Source organism: Salminus brasiliensis, chromosome 6 (genome assembly GCF_030463535.1).
Source record: "Salminus brasiliensis chromosome 6, fSalBra1.hap2, whole genome shotgun sequence".
In the NCBI taxonomy this organism is placed as follows: domain Eukaryota; kingdom Metazoa; phylum Chordata; class Actinopteri; order Characiformes; family Bryconidae; genus Salminus; species Salminus brasiliensis.
Genome location: NC_132883.1, coordinates 9,106,677 through 9,130,387, shown reverse-complemented (window position 1 = coordinate 9,130,387; position 23,711 = coordinate 9,106,677). Strand labels below are relative to the sequence as shown.

At 40.5% G+C, this 23,711-nt stretch overlaps 1 protein-coding gene across 3 annotated transcripts in view; it reads left to right on the top strand.

The window, feature by feature from the left end:
* celsr3 (cadherin, EGF LAG seven-pass G-type receptor 3) overlaps window positions 1-23,711 on the top strand; it is an 85,042-nt gene that overhangs the window by 49,751 nt on the left and 11,580 nt on the right. For all 3 annotated transcript variants that reach the window (XM_072681553.1, XM_072681554.1, XM_072681552.1), the window contains exons 14-28: window positions 3,706-3,847; window positions 4,842-4,962; window positions 9,691-9,874; window positions 10,553-10,654; window positions 10,884-10,978; window positions 11,155-11,364; window positions 13,132-13,315; window positions 14,308-14,457; window positions 14,594-14,774; window positions 15,856-16,023; window positions 16,232-16,358; window positions 16,920-17,126; window positions 18,589-18,763; window positions 20,787-20,899; window positions 23,338-23,417. In XM_072681553.1, the coding sequence (XP_072537654.1) occupies window positions 3,706-3,847; window positions 4,842-4,962; window positions 9,691-9,874; window positions 10,553-10,654; window positions 10,884-10,978; window positions 11,155-11,364; window positions 13,132-13,315; window positions 14,308-14,457; window positions 14,594-14,774; window positions 15,856-16,023; window positions 16,232-16,358; window positions 16,920-17,126; window positions 18,589-18,763; window positions 20,787-20,899; window positions 23,338-23,417 (2,239 nt within the window). The remainder of the gene's footprint in view (window positions 1-3,705; window positions 3,848-4,841; window positions 4,963-9,690; window positions 9,875-10,552; window positions 10,655-10,883; window positions 10,979-11,154; window positions 11,365-13,131; window positions 13,316-14,307; window positions 14,458-14,593; window positions 14,775-15,855; window positions 16,024-16,231; window positions 16,359-16,919; window positions 17,127-18,588; window positions 18,764-20,786; window positions 20,900-23,337; window positions 23,418-23,711) is intronic.

The following is a 23,711-nucleotide window of genomic DNA, read 5'->3' as shown; positions in this document are numbered from 1 at the left end:
TGGTGAGTGGAGCTGATTTAATTGGCTGGGTTCATTCCAAACCAGGGTTGGTCATAATATTCACAATATATATATATATATATATATATATATATATATATATATATATATATATATATATATATATATATATATATTGATCTTGTCCTTTGTGATATGTTTATATGTTTAAAGCTTCATGTATGCAAATGAAGTGTATGTAATATGGCAGAGTGCTTGGTGTGTTCTGCTGCGAGTGCTACAGTTTACGCTGGTGATTTGCCAAGTGTTCCTATTGAAGGCGTAACATGCGTGTCTCTATGGTGACGGCTGCATTATTGACTGTTTCAAGGCTGATTGCGAAGTCGGTGTCAGTAGCCACGGGTAGCAAGGGAGACGCTTTTATTTCCGTCTCAGTGGGATGATGAGGTCGGAGTCAGTGGCTTCATTCTGTAGGGAGAGGCAGCTCTCAGCTCTGCGTCTGGCATGAACAAGAGAAAGGGAGAGAAAGAGAGAGAGCGAGAGAGGGAGCGAGAGAGAGAGAGATCAGAGAGAGAAGTGCTGGGGATTTATTGAATTGGGCTCTATAGAGACACAGTCTTTCAATAGGATTATACAGTGTGACTGTGAATTCAAGGTTAGGATCAGGCTTGGTGTGAAAGTGTGTGTAAAGGTGCGCTGGAGAAAGAACTGCAGTCACTCCCTGTTCATTAAACCTCAGCACAGTCACCTCCTCCCCTCTGTACTTTCAGTTAAGATCGCAGTGTTTAATATGGATTGTTAATGTTGAAATCGAGTCTTTAACCTACTCTCTCTATCTCTCTCTGTCTGTCTATGTCTCCATCGCTTTTTCTGCCTCAAGTTCCTCTCTCTCTCAAGATTCAAGATTCAGAGAAACTTTATTGGCATGACTGTAATGAAAACATTAAATCCAAAGCATTACAAAATACCAATAATAACAAAATGACAGAACAATAAAAGCAACAATTACAGAATAAGTGACAACAGCAGTGAATAAAATAGCAAGAATTAAAATAGACTCTCTCTCTCGCTCTCTCTCTCTCTCTCTCTCTCTCTCTCTTTCATCTGTCTCTCTCATTTTTTCTTTCTCTCTCTCTGTTTCTTTTTTTTCTCTCTCTCTCTTCTATCTTTCCTGTTTCTTTTTTGTTCTCGCTCTGTCCCTCTCCCTCTCTCTCTTTCTCTCTTTCTCACTGTCTCTCTAGCTCTCTGTCTCACTGTCTGTCTGTCTCCATCGCATTTTCAATCTCTCAAGTTTCTCTCCTCTGTCTCTCTGCTTTATTTTCTCTCTCTCTCTTTTCTGTCTTGTCTGTCTCTTTATTTATCTTTCTGTCTCTATCTTTCGCCTTCTCTTTCTCTCTCTCTCCCCCCTCTGTCTCCTTTTTCTTTTTCTGTCTTTTCTATCCTTTCCGTCTCTTTTTTGTTCTCTCTCTCTCTCTCTCTCTCTCCCTCTCTTTCTGCCTCTCTTTCTCTCTCTCTCGCTCTCCCTGCCTCTCTCTCTCTGCCTTTCTTTCTCTCTCTCTCTGTCTCTCTCTTTTTCTTTTTTTCTCTCTCTTTTCTCTCCTGTCTGTCAGTTCAGTTTGGTTCAGTTCAGTCAGCTTCCTTTTTGATATGACAAATTTACATTTGTCATATGTATTGCAATCATACTGTATGTATGAATAAAACAGATTTAATAAAACATTTGATCAATATTAAAAAAGTATTAAATATACATATATACACAAACATACATAACCTAAAAAGAATAAACGGTATTAATACATTTCAATGTTAATTATTAAATATATCTATGTTAATGATTAAATATGGAAATAAAATAAATAAATTAAAATAATATAATATATATATATATATAACAACAATATATAAAGTGTAAGTATATAATGGTAAAGAACTGGCTGCAGTGGAGGCTGATGGACCCTCTCCTAATAGAATGGCCAGTTTCTCGCTGTCTGCATCTCTCTTTGTTTGTTCGTCCTCTCTCTCTCTCTCTCTCTCTCTCTCTCTCTCTCTCTCTCTCTCTCTCTCTCGTGGCTGATGGTGGGTGTGTCCTGTGTTTCTGTCCTGTGTTTCTGTCTGTGCTCTATGTGGGGATTGTAGTGTTCAGATCTTATTATGCAGTTAAAAGCGCTCTGCAGATTTCAGTGATTGTGTGGGATTGTGTGTGTGTGTGTGTGTATGTGTGTGTGTGTGTGTGTGTGTGTGTGTTTATGAGTGTGTGTTTCCTTCTGAGTGTGTCCCATTATATCCCATCTGCTCCTTGTTAGGCTAAGTGTCGTACACTAGTTTATTTTATCTGCTGCATCTTAGGCAGGTTAAGACTCGCTCAGTATTGCAGCTTCTAATGCTCTTGCTTTCAAATCATCCTCAAAACATTACTGTGAAACTTCTTCCCAGCTCATCAATCTCATCCTGCCTTATTCGAAAACTGAAAAGAGACCAAATACGAGGTTCAGTTAGCTCACAGAAAGGCGAAATGAGAGAGTGCTTCTGCTGTGCTTGGACAGGTTTTAACTAACTTTTAACTAACTCACACACATTTAGAGGACAAAACCTCACATCTGAAAGCACAGAGTCGAGTGAATGGTCTTAGGGGTGTTTTCAGCTGAATTGAGTAGACTGGCTCATCCACATTTTCTTGCTCTACTTTTTAACTAAAATGAACTCAACACTAAACTCACAATTACAGTAGGCTTGTCCCCCGTCCCCCAGACTTGTTTTCAGAGCCTGACATCACCAATCAGTGAGCTCCCACAGTGCCCCCACCCTAATACTGCAATATACAGTATTACTGGTTTAGTACCTATACCTAGTTAAGCTATTGAAATTATTGATATTGGTTGGTTGGTGGATTGCAAGCAACTGAAAGTTTGTACATCTTGCTAATAAAACATTTTTTTTGCAATGAAGTGGTTGAATAATTCTGATTGCAGCTGGATATATTGTGGACTATATTGAGAACAAATAGTAAATGTTGTTTTTATATGGATCAGTTACTTATTGTGGAAAAAGAAACTTCTTCAACAGCTGCCAAAAGACATGAATGTTGTGGGAGCAAAACGCAATGCTGTGTTGTTTAACATGTAGTATGCCACTTGATGGCATCATCTGACCCTTATCTTTCAATCAGGCTACTCATGTGCTCTCAGATCCAGCAAAACCCGAGCCTTGTGAAGCTCGTTTTGATCTGCTCTCAGTCTCAAAGCTGTCAAAAAGACTTAGCAGACTCTGAGGTGCTCTCACATGCTTTGACAGTGACATGGATTCAGTGATATTTCACTGTAGAGTTGAGGAGAGCGAGGGTTGGTTTGCAGTGTGCATGAGGAGGAAGGCAGTAGACTGCATGAAGCCATGAATCAGTTTCTTCACAATTTAATCTTTGATTGAGTTCTCTGGGTTATTTATGACAGCTGTATTAATCCACTGATGTAGTTGTTACTGTTCCATACTATATATATATATATATATATATATATATATATATATGTATAGGAAACTGAACCCTAGTCTGACACAGGGAGGGTGGTGTTAGTGAATTCTGCGATCTGCTGTTTCCCTGAGCTCCAACTGGAATTGTTGTATTTTTGATTAATAGTGAGATCAGATGTAACAACCAGACTATTCTAACAGTGATCAGTAAACAGCCAACCAAATGTGTGTGTGTGTTGATGCTAAGCCGAGTGTATGTGTTTTTGTGTTCGGCAGGCTTTTATGGGAAGAGCTGTGCGGATGCCTGTAAATTGAACCCATGCGAGAACGAAGCCCAGTGTCACAGAAAGCCCAGCTCCTCCCACGGCTACATCTGCGACTGTGGAGATAACCACTACGGCCAGTACTGCCAACACAGGTACACACGCAGACACACACACACACACACACACACACACACACACACATTTATGACATTTATTTTGATGCAATTTCAGGATGGGTGGTAAGGAATGAATGCCATATATATTATATGTTCAAATAATAAATAATAATAAATAAATCCCATAGGTATTAGACACTGATCAGCCATAACATTAGCACCACAGACATTAACAAGTCCTAAACATCAAAACATTGATTATCTTCATCTACAGTGGCATTTGTCAAGGGGTGGGATCTACATATTAGGCGGCAAGTGAACAGTCAGCTCTTGAAGGTGATGTGTTAAAAGCAGGACAGATGGTTAACTGGGTCAGAACATCTCCAAAGCATCAGACAGGTCTTCTGGGGTGTTCTCGGTATGCAGTGGTCAGTACTGAACAAAAGTGGTTCAAGAAAGGACAATCAGTACTGGTGACTGGGTCATGTGCACCCAAGTCTCACTAATGCGATCCATGGAAGCCACGGGACACCTTCAGAAGTCTTGTAAGCTCCATTCTACTCAATATTGGGCAGACAGTGCTAATGTTATTGCTGATTGGTGTATATTTCTGTGTACCTGGGGGGTGGGCGGGGTCCATGTTTACTTGGTTTTGATTTACTGTGGTTGTGTGTGTTTGTTGGTGAGATTTGGTGGCTTTGAGAGGATGAAGGGGGGCTTAAGTTTGCAATCAAACAGTTACTTTGCTGACCTTATTCAGTCTCACACCCTCCCAAAATACACCCACGAGCACATGCATACATACACACTAACACATACACACACGCAAATCTCCAGAAATCTCATCTGCTCCCTTTAATCTGTTAAATCCATTTTGCCCCCCCCCCCCTTTCTCTTTCTACCCGTCAAAGTGTTTCCATTGTTCATTGTGAAATAGTATGTGTGGTGTGAGTGAATATTTGCAGGGATTAATCTGTATGTGTGTGTGTGTGTGTGTGTGTGTGTGTGTGTGTGTGTGTGTGTTTTACAGGAGTGAACAACATTGCCCTCGTGGTTGGTGGGGTAGTCCTACGTGTGGACCATGCCACTGTGATACTAGTAAAGGCTTTGACCCGGACTGCAACAAGACCACTGGGCAATGCCACTGCAAGGTGCCAATCTACACACACACACACACACACACACACCCTACACCCACACACAAAACATGCCATCAGTGCCAAAACTGCTTAGATGGGTTTTTAACATTTACAAACCTGTTATTAAGCCTCACAATTAAACAGTGATGCTCCTTTTAGAAAATGAGCTCTGTACTGATTGGCTAGTTCATGTCTCTGTGATATCACACAGGGGCGTATACTCAACTAGCCTAACTCTAACAACAACATATTCATTATATTTGTTATCATTCTTAAGTCCTACAGCGCTGCTGTCCAATCAGTGTAGTGTGTGATCATCTAGCTAAAAAGACTGTGGACAGTCAGTTGGGATAGCTTTTAGCCTAGCACCCACTTGCTTTCACAGCTTCATCTGGTCAGCTCTTCTACCTTTACTAGTCTAGCATTACCTTTTAGCCCAGCACCCTCCTACTTGCCTGGCTTCCACTGTTCGGCCCATCTCCCTTCTCTGCTCGGCCTAACATGAGCTTTTAGCTTTTTTAGCCTCTCTTCCATATTCTCCCAGAGTAACAGTTGCGTTTAGCCTCAAAATGCTTTCGCTAGTGGGCTGAATGCATTTAATATTTGGGGGCGTCAAGACAATAACAATAGGCTTTTGGAATCGACCTGTTTTACAGCTCGGATTTGGTTATGCCATATTTTCTTTTCAGAGGTTCATGGTATATCACTTCTATGTACATGAACATAGTAAAATGTCAAAAATGACAAAACAGCAAACATTTAAAGAATCTTTGTTATTTCCACTAAATAAACCTTAAAATTAAGCTTTATATAATTAATTATTGAAAAACAAGTAAAAATCATAAACTCCTAAAATGTTTACTACCTGTATTTCAACTGAATTATTCTGTATATATAAAAATATAGTATCATTAGTCATAAAAAGACATATATTCTAAAAATGATACATTTTGAAAAAAATTGAAAAAATATATTCCAATTAATTTCTGAGCATTTCTGTTTAACCTGAAATGTCCACACAAGGTAAAGGGCAGCTGGAGTGTTGGATAAATAAGTGTTTGTTGGAAAGCAGCAATAAGCACCTGTGTGAATATCTAAGATTATACAGCCATAATCCCAGACACTACCTACAGAACACATAGGCTGCATATCATTTTCAGCTCAGCCCGTAATCCTGCCCTGATCCATATGTGACCCCACAATGTATGCACACATAGGAAACCCTGTTAAATGTTAACACTCTCTCTCTCACACACACACATATATATATATATACACACACACAGCCTTCTAATTAAATCATCTCTAACCATAACCCGATTTAAAATCCTGTTGTTTGACCTTAATCTGTAAATCCATGCACTGATCCCGTTCTGACGTGTTACCATGACGATGCCAGGGCATTGTTCTTTAAATTATACACGGCTCTGGCATCTCAAGCCTCCTGAAGATGCTTCAGCAAAAGACTTTGGCTTTGAGAAAAGCTGAAGAGTGCTCTCTCTCTCTCTCTCTTTCTCTCTCTCTGTCCCTTTGACTCTCCTGTTCTCTCTCTCGCTCGATAGTGCTCTGCACACACACACACACACACACATACACACACAGGTCCCTTGATCTCTAATCTCTAATCCGCACCCCTGCGACGCTCCCCGATGTCTGACCTTCTGAAATCTCCCCGTCTTACACTCAAAATCTGTCAGTTTTTTACGCCTCTGAAATCCATTTCTCTGCTTCTGGACAGCTAAAACCTGTGGCTTGTTCTTTTACACAAAATATTACATGAAACATCATGTAATATAGCATTAAAAGTTTACAACAGCATTTAATTGCTCTTACGCAAAAACCTTTTATCTTTAAAATGACAATTTTGCAGGAGAACGAAAAAACCTTCTTAAAAATGGAAGTCAGTGTGAAAAAATCGTATTCTAAGTCATTTAGCAGCATCTCTGTTGGCCCATTCATCATGAAATTGTGACACAATATAAAGAACCACTGCCAAACTCAACTTATTTCAAAAAGTGAAAAACAGCAAAAGTGGAGATACAAGGTTTTATATCACTGTGGTCACATAAATACCTCAAAAACATCAAGTCTCTGCAGTTATGACTGTCACTGACCAACAGTGATTATCTCATTACAAGAGCACCTGTCTAGACATGAAACATACATATTAGGCAGTGGCAAGCGAACAGTCAATTCTTGAAGGTGATGTGTTAAAAGCAGGAGAAATGGGCGAGCAAAAAAATCTGAGCCACCTTGACTAGAGCCAAACTGTGATGGCTGGACGACTGGAGCAGAACATCTCCAAAACATCATTCCCCGAATGCAATGGTCAGTACCTACCAAAAGCTGTCCAAGAAAGAACAATCGGTGAACCAGGGACAGGGTCATGGCCACCAAAGGCTGATTGATGCGTGGAGGCCCCACCTTGCAACATACAGGACTACAGTCAGATCCCGGCTCGATGGGTCAAAGCTGGTTTGGTGGCACGATATTAGACAGCTGGTTTTAATGTTGCGTGTGATTGATGTATATTACAATAAGGAAACCAGCTCAAACATGCCCATCCTCACCCACAGAGACAAATATAATACAGCATTTCAGAAGATAGCAACAATTAAATGCTGTTGTGAGGCAGCAGTAATAACCACCGTTATCCTTCAGACAAATAAAATTAATCTAATATAAAATCGAAATAATAATACATTGAAATTCAAACAATTTCCCAAACCTCTTATCATTGGCCACCTTTTCCAAATTTCCACACCATGCAGTTCTGCTTTAGCAGGATATTAACATCTAGTTTATGTCTAACTGTACAGAGCCAACGCTCTTGTTGCTGCACTCGTGCTACTGCACACTGACCAGCATCATGACAAACATGCTGAAGCAAAGTGTGTGTGTGTGTGTGTGTGTGTATATGTGTGCATTGAGAAAGTAGAAGGCTCTGAAATCAAATAGCCAAACACATGCACACACGCTGAGTAATTGGCAGCACGCTTAGCCTGTGAGGCATATGGTAATTGATTCACACGTGTGTGTAAACCTTAATTAAGCGGGATTAGTCACGCTACATGACATTGCACACCCTAAAGTAACATTAGAGGCACATGCATGTTTATCTGAGTCAGACTACACTGTGCTGGTGCAATAGAACCCAACTCTGTTGGAAACCATGCTTCAAAGAACCGTTCTTGAGACTCGTCACTGAAAATGAATGTCTTTATTAAAAGCACTTCACTGCTGACGAGACTTTAGGTACAGCTCTTTTGTTAGGGCTAATCCAGGCATATTTTAAAGGTGCCATAGAATGCATTTATTTCATTTATTTTTTTATTTTTTTATTAATTGTAAGTATGTGGCTTTGGTTGGGGTTGAAAAATGCCTAGCAGTTTTACACACCTATTTACAACCCTGTTATTGTGTAAAGACATTGATTTTCCTTTAATTCAGTTTAATTCAATTCAACTTCATTGCCATCGTACAAATACAGGGTTGTACCGCACAACGAAACACTGTTAGGCTAAGTCTTTGCTGCAGAATGGTGGACTTACAGTGGACAATATAGTGATGCTGTCCTGTCTGCCCTGTTTACACCTGGTCACTTCATGTGACTAGTATGTGTATTATATCCTGATAAGATTTTACACTGCGTAGTCAAGCGTGTCTCCAGTTAGTCAGACTGAAATCCGAGTGTATGCAAATCTGCTCGTTACACGGCAGCCAGTTGTTCATCCATTCAGCCTCTTTCATCTGCTCGCTTCACCAGCTTCACTGACTCTCTAGCTAGCCACTAGTCAAGTAAGCCCTTCTCCAAGGGGTCATCAAACCTTTAGCCTTTAGCCTTTTTAGCCTTACTTCCATATTTTCACTGAGGAGCCATAGCATTTAGCCTCGAAAGTGTGCTGGGTGTTTGGAAATATTGAGGATGTGGGTTTTTAAAAGAGGAAACAGAGTTTGAGGTTCACACTATGTTACTTCCATGTACTGAACGTTTACAATTCAACAAACTAAGTATTACTGATCAGTAACTACATGCAAAGCAATGCAAACTAGCTGAGATGTTCCTAAGTTGGGGAAAAGAGTGGGGAAAAACCACCAGGAAAAGTTTAAGAGGTTAAAGAATCAGGTCACCAAAAGGCTGAAGCTGGACCTGGGACTGTAATATACTCATCATTAAGTTACTCAGACTAGAATGAGGGATGGAAAATTGGATCAGGATGTCCATAGCTTTTATCCAGAAGGTTCTTCTATAGCCATTCTAATCATTACAGTGTTCTTACTGGCCCTTAATATGCAGGGATATGGTACAATAGCCTCTTGGCGCTGTGGCTGGCAGTGAGGCCTGTTGTTTATGTATGTCAGTTTAAATGTAGTTTTGTGTCGACTCACCGGCCTGCTTTGTCTCTCTGTTTTTGTGTTTGTGTATGTGTGTGTGTGTGTGTCGGCCTGTGTGTGCTTTTGAATGATGTATTTGTACATATTGCATGACTTTCCTTGTATTGATGTTTTTTGTAATGTTTGTCTGTGTGTTTCTTTGTATTTCATCACATAACTATGACTTATTCATGTGTTTTTGTGTGTGTGTGTGTGCACATATTTGAATGACTGTGTATGTTCTTGTTTGCTTTTCTGTGTGTGTGTTGGACGTTATCTATGTCTATTTGTGCTGGTGTGTGTATATGTGTCCGCATATATGTGTTTGTGTGTGTGTGTGCATGTATATTCATGTGTATGTGTCAGGAGTTCCATTATCGTCGGCGAGGCAGTGACGTGTGCCTGCCGTGTGACTGCTACCCAGTGGGCTCCTTCTCACGGTCATGTGACCCCGAGAGCGGTCAGTGCCAGTGCAGGCCGGGCGTGATTAGTCGACAGTGCAACATGTGCGACAACCCATTTGCTGAGGTCACACAGACGGGATGTGAAGGTGAGTCATTGCATACACTTATACATCTGTCCTCTCAATCTATCTATCCATACTTTGGACTTAACCAGCTCACCACAGTCACAATGACTCCACCTAATCCATTCTGTCTGTCTTAGTGGAAATTGTCCCAGTTATTCCGATGGCTAGTCTATCCATACACCCATTAATTCATCAACCATCCATCACTTCACCCATGCATTTATATATCTATCTATAAACTCCTTATCCATCCATCCATCCATATATCCATCCTGTTTATCATATATCCAACCAGTTATCTATCCATCAGTTATTTCATTCATCCATTCATCCTATCAACCATCTATTCATCTGTTTATCAGTTCATCATCCATCTTTCCTTTCATCCATTAATCCACCAGTCCATCTATCCATCCATCCATCTGCACATCCCCATTCCTCAACCCATCATCCATTCATCTGTCCTCCTGTCCATCAGTCCATCCATCCAGCTATTCTACCATCCATGCTACCAATCATTAAACTATGATGCTATCCATCCTATTTATTCATGCAATAAGTGCACTTATTGCACTTTAACAATTCTGTATATGCTTAATATGTTGGACATAATGAAATCAAATTCTTTCAGAAATATATTCTCTAGTGTGTTGTGCACTATGAATTAAATTCTTTTAAATTCTGATCTCTTGTTTCCAGTCATCTATGATGGCTGTCCCAAGACCATCACACTGGGGATCTGGTGGCCCAGGACCAAGTTTAACCTGCCTGCTGTTGTGCCCTGTCCCAAAGGATCTGTAGGTGAGTGTGGGTGTGTGTGTTTGTTTGTATGTGTGTTACAGCCTAAATCATGCTGCCAAGTTTCAGATATAATTTCTGCAACTTCTCAGACCAGGTACAACCAAGTACCAGGCCTACCACTTGTTTTGTGTGTGTGTGCATGTGTGTTTGTGTGTGTGATGTGTGACTTGTTTGTAAGTTATTAATTAGTCTAATTACTGCTATGTGTGTGCATGTATGTGTGTTATAGGAGCTGCTATTCGTCACTGTGATGTCGATCGAGGCTGGCTGGAGCCTGATTTGTATAATTGCACATCTCCAGCTTTCGTTGAGCTGAGCACAGCGGTAAGACAGTAATCCCCCTCACATACACACACACACACACACACACACACACACACACACACATACACACACACACACACAGACATATACATACATTTAAGTCTGCTCCTGCAACAGTTCTAATCATACATGCTGTGTGTGTGTGTTATTGTGTGTTTGTGTGTGCCTGCCTGTAGCTGGAGGCCATTGAGAGGAATGAGACAGAGCTTAACACAATCATTGAGAAGAAGCTGGCTCATCAGCTGCGTGACGTCACCGAGGCAACACCCCGTCTCTATGGCAACGACCTCCAGATCGCTGAGAGACTGCTGTCCCGCCTCATGACCTTTGAGAGCCTCCAGACAGGTTTTGGTTTGACGGCCACTCAGGACGCACATTTCACAGAAGTGAGAATCCCCGCTGGACACTGGCTAATTCCAACAATATTTTCCTTTAAGCTGCGTAAAAACAGGGCTGTTGTTGGCTTTAATGTTATGATTGGGATTTTTTTAAATGGTGTGAACACAAAAGTATATTTTCAAGTCAGATTTAAAATCTTTTTTCTATGGGAACACATACATACACTCTATCGGCTATTTCATCCATCTATTTTATGCCTATTCTGAAATAGTAATCTATCTGAATATGAATCTGAATAGAAAAGACTCGATTGAAACCTTTATGGCTAAAAGGGTTGAATTATGATAGGAACACATTTGTGAAGTAAATCCTGTATAAGTCATATGGCTGATCAAGTGTTTCCATGAAAAATATTACTCTGTTCTGTCTAAGAAGAATGTCATTTTTGGGTCTTTATGCACAGGGAGTAAGTGAGTGACTTTAGGGGATGGGCTGAAAAATGCCCAGATTTCATGTAACCCCTTAATTCAAAAAGGCTTCTTACACACTATGGCATATTGCTCAGTAACTACAGGGACTTAGGTACAAACTGGTGGGGCTGTTCTTTGGTAATAGACATTTGTAATAACCCATTTGGCCCACTGGCAGCCCATAGTTTTTTTTAAAGGGTTAATAAGCCTTTGTTTAACCCTGTTATTTTGCCTCAGAATTCTTTTACAGTGGTCTCATGAAAGAACAACCAATATGCTCTGCTATTAGTGGCTGGTTTATGGCACCACCGCGGCTCACATGACCCACATATTATTGCATAGTTTTACAACAAAAACACTGCCCTCTCGTTTTGTCCTCTCAGTACAGAGTGAGCCATAAGTGATTGCAGCCGGATTAGCATTTAGCCTTGCTCCTACTCGCTTTCCCGGGTTTGTCCTTCTCGTGTCTTACCGGTAAACAATAAGCTGCTGCTTTCCCTCCTGATGTGTGTTTAGCTCCAGTTTTGGTAATCAGCTCAGGGTAGTCCAGTTTGTTTTTGAGGAAGCGGACGCTGGAGAGCAGAGATGGTAAAAGCTAGTGTCGGCTAGTGTTGGCTTTTAGCCCAGGCTGAATCCCCATTTGCTCCCACCAGCTTTCGCTTTGTCTGATGCTGAGTTTGAGTTCCCTTCTGCAGACACTGGCACAGGAAAAGCTGCAGTCTGAATTCTCATAACTAGCAGGGCATGGAGGTGAGGTGCTGCTCTCCAGTATCAACAACACTATATTCTCTCAAAGCCACTGTCACATTTTACAGTTTCACCTGCTTTGACTAGGGGGGCTCACTAGTTTATGTAAATTTTGGGGGTGTAAATGTAATGAATTATATTCATGTGTATGTTTTGGAATTGGCTTGTTTTACAGCCCTGTTTGGGTTGTCCCTAATTCTAGTTTGAAGGATGGACAACAGTGTAAGGTTCATTGTAAGCATAATTTGGAGGTTAAGAAATTCAAAAATCAAAAATCAGTTATTAAAAAAATTGTAGAATTATTGATTTTGTCGAGTTACATAAATGCTTTAATTTATCAGAGCAACCCCAGGAACACTCTGCGTCAACATTGCTGGTCTCATCTGTATTTGTAAGACCAGTATTGCAATAATTATTAATAAATGATACAGTATGAATTCTGTGAACCGTATGTGAACTGTCAAGGCAGAAAATTTGACTACAGATGACTTGGAATTGCGCAGTGAAGCCCAGAATGTAATCATAGCCAATCTCTCTCTCTCTCTCTCTCTCTCTTTCTCTCTCTCTCTCGCTGTCTCTCACTCTCTCTGTCTGCAGAACATGTTGCGGGCCTGCAGTGTGTTGCTGGGGTCGTCCAGCGCAGGTCTGTGGAGGGCTCAGAATGCAGGCCAGAGCGGAGCAGCAGGCCTGGCAGATCTTCTAGAGCAATATTCCCGCACCCTCGCTCAGAACATGAAACAAACCTACCTCAACCCTGTGGCACTGGTGGCACCTAATATCGGTCAGTCACAGCTACACACACACAGACCATATCAAAGAGTATCGGGGCATTCACACTACAAATGTTACGTGGTCATATTACGGACAATGGCTACCTTCTGAGCAGATGGTTTAACTCGAATGCCCCGAGTTAACGCTGTCTACTTGTGATCGGATTACCCGGCATGTACACTGAAAAAGTCCAAAATCACTTTTCAAATTAGGCATCATAGAATGCATTTATCGAGTATTAGAAGTTGTTATTTGATGTGTAAATAATAAGCATGTGGCTTTGTTTGAGGTGAAAAATGCTCTGATGCTGTTTTATAAGCCTATTTACCAGTGATTTTCGTTTTATGGTGTGTTTGTGTAAAAAAAAAAACTATAAGCTACTGTTATTGGCTGATTTACGTCTCTGAGATGGCCCACAGTAGCAGCAAAGTTTACTTAGCGTAGCTAGCTTAGCATAGCCTAGCCTAGCCTAGCCTAGCCTATCTTAGAATAATATTTTTTATTATTACCGAGTCTTACCGAATAGCATCACTGTCCTTTTTCAGTCCTCTTGACACAGTGTGTGGCTAGCTGAATAGATTGTACCTGGTCATAGCAGTCATGTAACCTCATTGGCTTTCCTGTGACGTGCATCTAGCCTCAGTGAGGCCTCACTTGGTTAATGTTATCTTTTAGCCACTTTACCCTCACTTCCATGTTCTTCTGAAGTAGCTGTTGTGTTAGACTCTAGCCAGCCTAGCCATCAATAATAACATCTGTGCTGTTTACAGTTACACAACCTGTCAATCTATTGACAGTATAATAGAACAGTGGTGTCAGATTCCAGTCATGGAGGGTCACAGGGTCACTCTTTAGGGGTTCAATCTTCCACCTCATGTCATGGAACAGGGTGAACACTAATCTCAGCACAATTGTGGCCCTGTAACGCTAGGTCTGAGTACAGCATGCTAATTAATTAAGGCTTATTGTGTATGTGTGTTTCTGTGTGTGTGTGCCCTGTAGTGATGACTGTGGACCGCGTGGAGAACCACACGCACGTGAGGAGACGGTTTCCTCGCTATCACAGCACGCTGTTCCGAGGGCAGGCTCTGTGGGACAGTCACACTCATGTGGTGCTGCCACCTAGTGCCCTAGTGCCACAGCGCAACTCCTGTAAGTACACATGAAAAAGCTCACAGCGCGAAAGCTTTACACTTTCTCACAAGTACACTATCCTCTGGCTCCAAGACTTGCAGTTTGTAGATCCCCGTCATCTGTACACACTCATACACAGTGTTCTTGTCATTAGTTTCAGCCCAGCCTCCACCTGCCCTAGTTAGTCTGCTGGCCAATCAGACTCCAGAGGTGCCGGCAGCTCGGCGGTCTGCGTTGCTACCTGAACCCCCCATCACCATCGTTATCATGCTCATCTACCGCAGCCTGGGAGCCTCCCTACCTCCGAAGTACCACACCGACCGGCGCGGAGTCAGGTGTGTGTGGGTGTATTTAGGAAGCATATTTGAGTACACTGTTTGCCAGGGAGTCTGAGTGTGTGTTTACATGACGTTCAAAAGTTTGGAATCACTTTCATGTTTTTTTTTTTCATGTTAATTTAAATGTTATGACATATTTAATTTGAAGTACATTTAAATTAACTCAACTTTGTTTAGTCAAAAGTTCTCCAGTTTGTACTCCCATCTGCAGATTGAACATTCGCTATCACATGATGTTCCCAGACGCACTTGATGAGCAAGCAGTTAGACTGGTGCGCCATTCTAGAGCTGTGAAACGTTGCCACATACAAACACAATTCTAAGCAAATGTACCTTGGACTGGGAGATGTTCATGGCTTCACAGTTCTAGACTGGTGCGTCTGTCTAACTGCCTGCTTATCAAGAAAAAAAGGATTGATGTTTGAATCCTGTCAGCAGCACAGCCCTCCATTGGTCAGGAGGCTAAGAGCAATGTCAGTGGGAGCAGATGAGAATGAGCAGTGTTAAATCAAGGGGGGGCAGCTACAGATTAAACATGTAGTTTAATAATTTTCAGCTGCATCTCATTGTATTCAGCTGTATTGTTGAACAAGAACTAGAAAATGTGAGTTTGGAGAACTTTAGACTAAGCTAAATTGTAATCTGGCCAGATTTTATCATTTGTTTTAGTGTAGTTGTAATGACTTGGCATATGTTGGTGTGATGTAGCCTTACAAATCATGCTCTTCAGTATTGGTACCCAATATATTATGCATTTTGGAAACAGCGAGAAGGTCTATACTGTAATAATATCCTGTAATTATCAGTAATCTACCATAATGCACTGTAATCCTTTTGTAAGGTTAGCTGCCTCTAGATCACAGCTTTTATATAGAATAAATATGAGGTGTTCATAATCTTAAATCTGATTTGATTATACACAGCTTTCTTAATTATTATATAAAGATCATTATAGTCCTGTTATTATTCTATCCTTTAATTGTGGCTGTTTTCACAGTTTCCTAGCTTCATAAAACTGTGAAATTGCGAAATCGCCTCACTATTTTAGAATAGTTTAAAGTAGGATGTTTACTTGCAGGTTGCCACGTCACCCTGTGCTGAACTCTCCCGTGGTGAGTGTGTCTGTGTATAACAACCAGTCGTTTGTGGAGGGCTTCCTGGACTCTCCCATCATGCTGGAGTTCCGCCTGCTGGAGACCAGCAACCGCAGCAAGCCTCTGTGTGTGCAGTGGAACCACACCAGCACGTGAGTCTCACACAGTGTGTGTAAGAGTGTCCGAGTGCTTTTGCCGGTTCGCTTTGTCTCATATGCTGTGTGTTCATATGTGTGTAAAGACTGTCTGATTGGTTCATTGACTGGATCTGTGATTTTTTTTTTATATTATTTAAAAAATGACTCTTTTTTGTTACACCTGATTTACCTTGTGTGTGTGTGTGTGTGTGTGTGTGTTTAGTGTGTCCATAGGAGGCTGCTGGACAGTGAGAGACTGCAGTGTCGTCTACAGGAACACATCACATGTGCGCTGTCAGTGCCACAAACTGGGCACCTTTGGAGTTTTAATGGACAGCTCACAAAGAGAGGTAACATGCACACACACACAGACACACACACTGAGCACCTGGCAATATCTAAATAACCAGTTCTGTTAGAAATAGATTTAATACAGGAATGCAGCTGAAGAATCAATACAAACAATAAGCCGTGTTTCCTTTTCTCAGCTAGTTTATCTTCATATATTAAACCAGTGATTCAGATATAAAAAAAAATGAGCACATATAATTGAATATTAATAAATAAATATTATTACAATGAATTGTAATTAATATAATATTCCAAATGTTTCCAGTTGAATCACCTCCTTCAAGCTGATGTGTTGTGATGCATCAATGCATTGTTTCACCCCAATAAATGTGTGTATTACTGAGGAGGAGTCTGTAATGAAGCTCAGAGAATGCTTTAATCATTGTTAACTTAATCTCTCTCTCTCTCTCTCTCTCTCTCTCTCTCTCTCTTTCTCTCTCTCTCTTTTACACACTCCCTGTTCTTCTCTCTCTCTCTCTCGCTCTCCCTCTCTGTCTCTCTCACACTCACACCCTCTCTCTCTTTCTCTCTGTTGGTCTTGATCTCTTTGTGTTGAGTAGCAATTAGAGGGTGACCTGGAGACCCTCGCCATAGTAACCTACACTTCACTGTCGGTTTCCATGGTGGCGTTGTTGCTAACGGTTACGGTGCTCTCCTGTCTGAGAGGACTGAAGTCAAACACACGCAGCATTCATGCCAACATGGCCGCTGCCACACTCCTCTCTCAGCTCACCTACGTGCTCGGCATCAATCAGACTGAACAACAGGTGAGTGAGTGAACGAGTGACTCGTTGAGTGAATGAGGTAATAAGCGAGTGAATGAGTGACTCAGTGACTGAACAAGTGACTCGATTAGTAAATGATAGAGTTAGCAAGCATGTAGCAGAGTGAATCACTGAGAGTGTGACTGAGTGAGGGAGTGAGAGAGACGATGAATGAGTGGCAGACTGGCTGAGTGAGAGAGACGATGAGTGAATGAGTGGGTTCATTAGCTCCTCAGTCAGGCGGTTATTGGGTTATTGGAATATGGGTGTGCAGCGCTGGGAGGTCACTGGCAAAACAAACACAGAAACAAGCATGGCCGTACGAGGCGGCGTTTAAATGCCAATCAGATAATAGGCTGCTGACATTATAAGCAGCCCAATTTAACACGCTGCTCTTGAACATAAAAGCTAGGAGACAGCACTAGGCAGAGCGATATTGATATTCATTCAGAAACGAATATCACAGCCATTTACACAGACAGCGCAATCAGTCACACTGCATATTATGCAGCGACTCAGACTCCAGTTAAATGCTTTTGTCTGCCACACACCCACACACACATAAACCAGTCTAACGCACTTTTATGTGAAGACTACTCCGTCCCACTCACGATAAATGCTTACAACTAACCAGTTAATAAATTCAGTGTGTGTGAGTGTGTGAGAGAGCCTGTCTCATCCACATTCATGATTAACCCTCTCTTAAAGCTTTTAGTGATATTTTAACTTTAGGAAAAGAGTGCATTCATTTTGTACTCAGCATAAGTGATCATTGAGAAATAAAATCATATCTAGAAATAAAATCATAAATAAAAACATTAGTATTGAAATCATTAGAAATGTAATTAGTGGATTAATAATTATTGAGATTAAAGTCACTGAGTTGTAATCATTGGAACTGAATTCATTAAAATTGCATTTTTTAGGATTGAAGTCACTGGATTTGGACCTGCAATTGTTGGAATTGTAATCATTAGGTGGCAAGTCATTGGAGCTAAAATCATTGGAATTGTAATTACTAGCAAAAATCATTAGATTAGATTTGAAATCATTCATATTTACATCAATATAATTGAAATCAGTAATTATTGTATTTCTAAATGTTTGGATTTGGTGATGTAAATAACTGGAATTAAAATCATTGTGATTAAAATAATTGAAATTATTATAAATATAAATAAGTGTGATTTTAATGATTGAAACAGAAACCACTGAGGCTGAAATCACTGGGATTGGGAAGTAATCAGGATGGAACATGTTTGGGATTGAAACAGGGACTGGGATTAAAATCGTTGAGATTAAACAGTTCTTTTTGATTAAACAGTTCTGAAATTATCATGTTGAAAAATGTTGGGCTGTAATGATTGAGATTGATTGAAATGACTGGGAAAATATGAAAAAGGCTTTGAGGACAGTGATATGATGCTGATTTTCTCACTTCGTTCTGGTCGGTGTGTTTTCTCAGTTTCTCTGCACAGTGGTGGCGATTCTGCTGCATTATTTCTTCATGTCAGCTTTTGCCTGGCTGTTCGTAGAGGCGCTGCACATCTACCGCATGCAGACTGAAGCACGAAACATCAACTACGGAGCTATGAGGTTCTACTATGCCATCGGATGGGGAGTGCCTGCCATTATTACAGGTAGACACACACACACACACATGCACGCATGCACAAGCAGCATTTACAGTTACAGTTCTAATTTCATTCTAATTTCTCAGCACATTTCCAGAGGTCGTCTGGCTGCATTTATTTTATTTAGCCACAGATTAAATGAGGGCAACAGTAGGATTGTATGCCTTTTAAGCATTTTAAGTTGATGAGTGGTGGGGAAAGGCTACTGGGGTTGAGCCACTGCCAGCGGGCCCTTGAGAAAAAACACTTAACCCCCATCACTTCTGGGGATACAGGCACGTACTGTGAAGCTAGAATTGCTGATTTAACACTTGAATGCCCAAAAATGAACCCTGTAATGAGCACTGATTTGACATTAGAACATTCCACTGTGAATGAGGAGAACATTGGTACTTAGGAGTGAGATAGAGCATCCTGAGTATGAAAAGGGAAGACCATTGTATATTATATTCTAAAATATAAATGGATGACATTGTTGAGTGATGTGAATGGGGTAGAAGTTTCAAGAACAGTGTAAAGGAGGGAAAACATTTTAGAACATTGTTATAGGAGGAGAACATTGTTAAACGGTTTGCACTGAGCAGAACATTCTAAAACAGTGGAAATGAGAGAGAATAGTGTTAATGGTGAAGAACGTTCTAGACAACTGAGAATGACTAAGATGAGAAAACTGAATGACGGTGAATATTCTAGGACATTGTGAATGAAGAAGAGGAACATCGTAGAACAGCTTGAATGGAGGAAAACCTTGTAGAACACTGCGAATGAGGGTGAACATTGCAGAACATTGTGAAAGGAGAAGGAACATTGTAGAACAGTTTGAACCTTCTGAAACAGTGAACAAGAGAGAGAGAACTGTGTGAATCGTGGATAACATTCTAAAAGCACTGTGAATGTGATAGAACCTTCTAGAACACTGTGAATAAGGATGAACATGGAGGAACATTGTAAATGGAGAGTGTTCTAGAACTATGGTAGGTAGAACCTTCCAGAGCATGAGGAATGAGGGTGAATATTCTAAAACACTGTAAATTGAGAAGAACATTGTAGAACTGAGAACAGTGTGAATTATGGAGAACGTTCTAGAAAAGTATAAAGAACATTGTACGTGGAGAACATCATCATAGAGCAGTTTAAATGGAGGAGAACCTTCTGAGTAGATGAGAGAGAAGAGTGTGAATGTTGGAGGATGTTCTAGAGGAGTATGAAGAGGAAGAACATTCAAAACAGTGTAAATGACGGTGAACATTCGAGAATATTGTGAATGAAGAAGAACATCAAAGAACAGTTTGAATAAAGGAGCACCGTCTGAAAGGTTGGAAATGAGAGATAACATTAAGAGCATTAGGTTTTTTCAAAGTAACTGTGATATCATATTCTACAAATAACGTGAAAAAGGCTCCTCAATAATAAACCAATATTAATTCACTTAATATTTACAGACGTATGTATCCTCTACATGGCCGAGCAGATTGGGAAGAGTATATTACTAACAGCCGATGGCCCGCAGAACACACTGCACAGCTGTAGCCTAATTACCTTTAACATACGTCTCAACCTGCTCAGTCACATGAGTTTCAACAAGCCACAGGGATATTTATAGGAGCCCGATGGAGATGTAATGTCTTTAGAATGGGAAGAAGGGGATGGCGTCAACATGATGTGTTCTTTTTGTTTTCCTGACCTTTAAGATGTTCCCCTAAATGACCCCCTACTCATATTCTCAGGAGTCTTCAGGTTTGGTCATGCTTGAAACAACACGGATTCCCTGTTGTGGATATATGTTGATTAGGTATGTTCAGTGCAATCCCATGTAGCTATCTGCACGGTTGGAGACGCATTTGTGATCCGCTGGGCTTTAGATTACAGCACGAAATGTGTGGAATCATGGAGAAAATTGATGCAGTTCCCAGACCAAGATTCCCAGTCTCAGGTTGAACCTAAGTTGTGATGTAAATGCTTTAACAAGTTCAGTGGGGCTTAGTCCAAGCTTATGGTCTGATATGTACTGTGCATCTGTGTGTTGCAGGGCTGGCTGTAGGTCTGGACCCAGAAGGTTATGGAAACCCTGATTTCTGCTGGATTTCTCTTTATGATAAACTCATCTGGAGCTTCGCTGGACCTATAGTCATCGTCATACTGGTACCAGACACTTATCAGGCGTTCATTTATTTGGTATAACTGTCAGCATCAGGGCTGTCACACTCGCCCACAGAGAATTGGGCCAGTTTCCCAAAATGACAGGCATTCAGCCTAGTCCTGGACCACATCTTAAATGGAGATTATCCTTTGAAAGGATGATGTAATCCATTAGTAGGCCTAATCCCTGTCTGAGAACCTGGCCCTGAAGGTAAAAAGGTGTAAATTAAGCCACAGGCTGCAATGAAAATGGATTTGTATTACATCAGCACTGAAGGTAAAATATATTATGGCTAAAATATTGTAGAATATAGTCTGTACATTAAGTAAGTGTGATGTTCTACATCAACATGATCTTTCCTCACAATCTTTCAGTTTACTTAATCATGGCAATAAGTATGGGTTCATTTATATGAAAATGGGTATCATCTTTCGTTATTATTTACTTTTTGACATAATTTTAATCTGGCAATTGTTCACCCTTATTCACTGTCCTTCTAGGAGAGTGATTAAGGGTGAACATTCTTGAACAGTGTGAATGGAGTAGAACCTTCTAGGAGAGTGAATAAGGGTGAACAATGGTGAATGGTGAAGAACATGTCAGAAGAGTATGATGAGGAGAGAACATTAGTAATAAATGGGAATAATTCCAGAGGATTACTTTATCTAAAACTGAAACTTGCTGTTATGACTGTAGTCATTCTGCTTGGGGGAAGATTTCTCTTGCCTGTAGCTTACCTTGATTTGTAACTGGCCTTATCACCTGGACAGTCAGATTGAGATGGGAAGGGGAACGTGCTACAAATACTGATTTTTGTTTGAGCAACACAAATAGACACTGGAATATGAGGAGCTTAGACGTACTGCCCCTCATGTTTCGGTATATATTTGTACCACATTAGGATAATATAACAGAACTCATGGTGGAATACACTGAGACTGGCCTATAGGCAGAGGCAGTAAGTAGCTAAATGCTTTGGTAGCTCTGCAGTTTATTTTGGTATTTGAAACTTCTATATGGCATTTTTACAGTGAGGAATTTGTGCACTCTCACCACCTCTCCTGATGGGCATGTAGCACACTGCTTGGTAACAGTTTTTTTTTTTTTCATAACGAGAAGTGTGAACAAGCTTTGTTTATCTGGCAATCTGCATAATTGTGGAGGTGGAATTAAATATATCAGATCAAAGGAAATAACCATCTGATCAAATGATAACATATATATATATATATATCTATACATATCTATGTTTGCATGTCTGTGTGTGTGTGAGTGTGTGTCTATCCTTTTAGCCATTTTTCACATAATTTGAATCTAATGATGAATGGACCAATAGAAATGCTCCAAAATGACTTGGAGAATAAAATCTTTTTACATTGACTTCCATTGCCAGTTTGGAGATACAAGGTTTTTGCGTGACAGAAAGATATATTCTTTGTTTGACGTTACAGAACGTTGTAGAACAGTTTGGATGGAGGAGAACATTCTGAAGTAGTAGGAATGAGAGAGAAGAGTGGGAATGGGAGAGAACATTCTAGAAGAGTATGAAGAGGGAGGAACGTTCTAAATGTGAATGTTAGAACATTCTAGAACAGTGTGAATGGAGTAGAACCTTCTAGGAGAGTGAATAAGGGTAAACATTCTAGAACACTGAATGGAGTAGAATCTTCTAGGAGAGTGAATAAGGGTGAACGTGCTAAAACATTGTGAATAGAGAAAGACATTGTAGAACAGTTTGGATGGAGAACATTCAGAAAAAGTAGGGATGGTGGAGAATATTCCAGAAGAGTATGAAGAGGGGAGAACGTTCAAAAAAATGTGAATGTTAGAATGTTCTAGAACAGTGTAAACAGAGACGTTTGGATGGAGGAGAGCATTCTGAAACAGTGGAAATGAAAGAGAAGAGTGTGAATGATGAAGAACATTCTAGTAGACCACAGAAAAGGGAGAACTTTCTAGAAAATAGGTTGAACATTTTTTAATTAATTTTGACTTTTTGACAGAATGTGAATTTAGCAGTTATCTGTTGTAATGTGTCAAAGGTTTGTGGTGAATGGACCAATAGAATGGCTCCAATATGACTTGGTATTACTTTTTTACATAATTGATCTGTTCTTTTTTTTGTGTCAAACTTTCATGATGGATGGACCAATAGAAATGCTCCAAAATGAATATATATTTGGAGATGCAGGGGTTTTGCATGACAGCAATGATATATTATTTGTAATATATTATTTGATGCTGTAACAGAACTAAATACATCATTCGACTCAGTTTACCTCAATATGGGCACTGTCCCATTAGTGGCGGTGAGTGTTGTTGCACTGTCAGTGTTGCAGTTAACTGTCCTTCAGGCAATGACATCGCTGCCGAATGAAAAATGTGTTTTTGTCCTAAAATGTCATCTGTCCCTTTTCCTCCCTCTTTCTCTCTGCTGCAGATGAACGGGGGGATGTTTACGATGGTACTGCGTATGACTTGTAATCTGTCTCAAAAGGAGACAAAGAAGCTGCCTGTAATGTGAGTCTTAACGCAAACATGCACTCACACACACACACATGCATGCACTCACCCGCTCCCTCACTGGCATGCTGGAGGTGTTGATTCTGCATGACTGCTGGGTTTTTGCTATTTAAACTGCTCCAGTTTTCTTGCTTACGTAAAGGCTGGAGCTAACATGATTCACCCAGACTGCTGGCTCTCTTTGCCTTTAGCTAACCTTCTGTACTGCTGCCAAATGAGCTGTCAGAGCTCCATTATAAGCCACCAACTCCATCAGAACTTCATCAGAAACTTAAATTGCAAATAAATGTG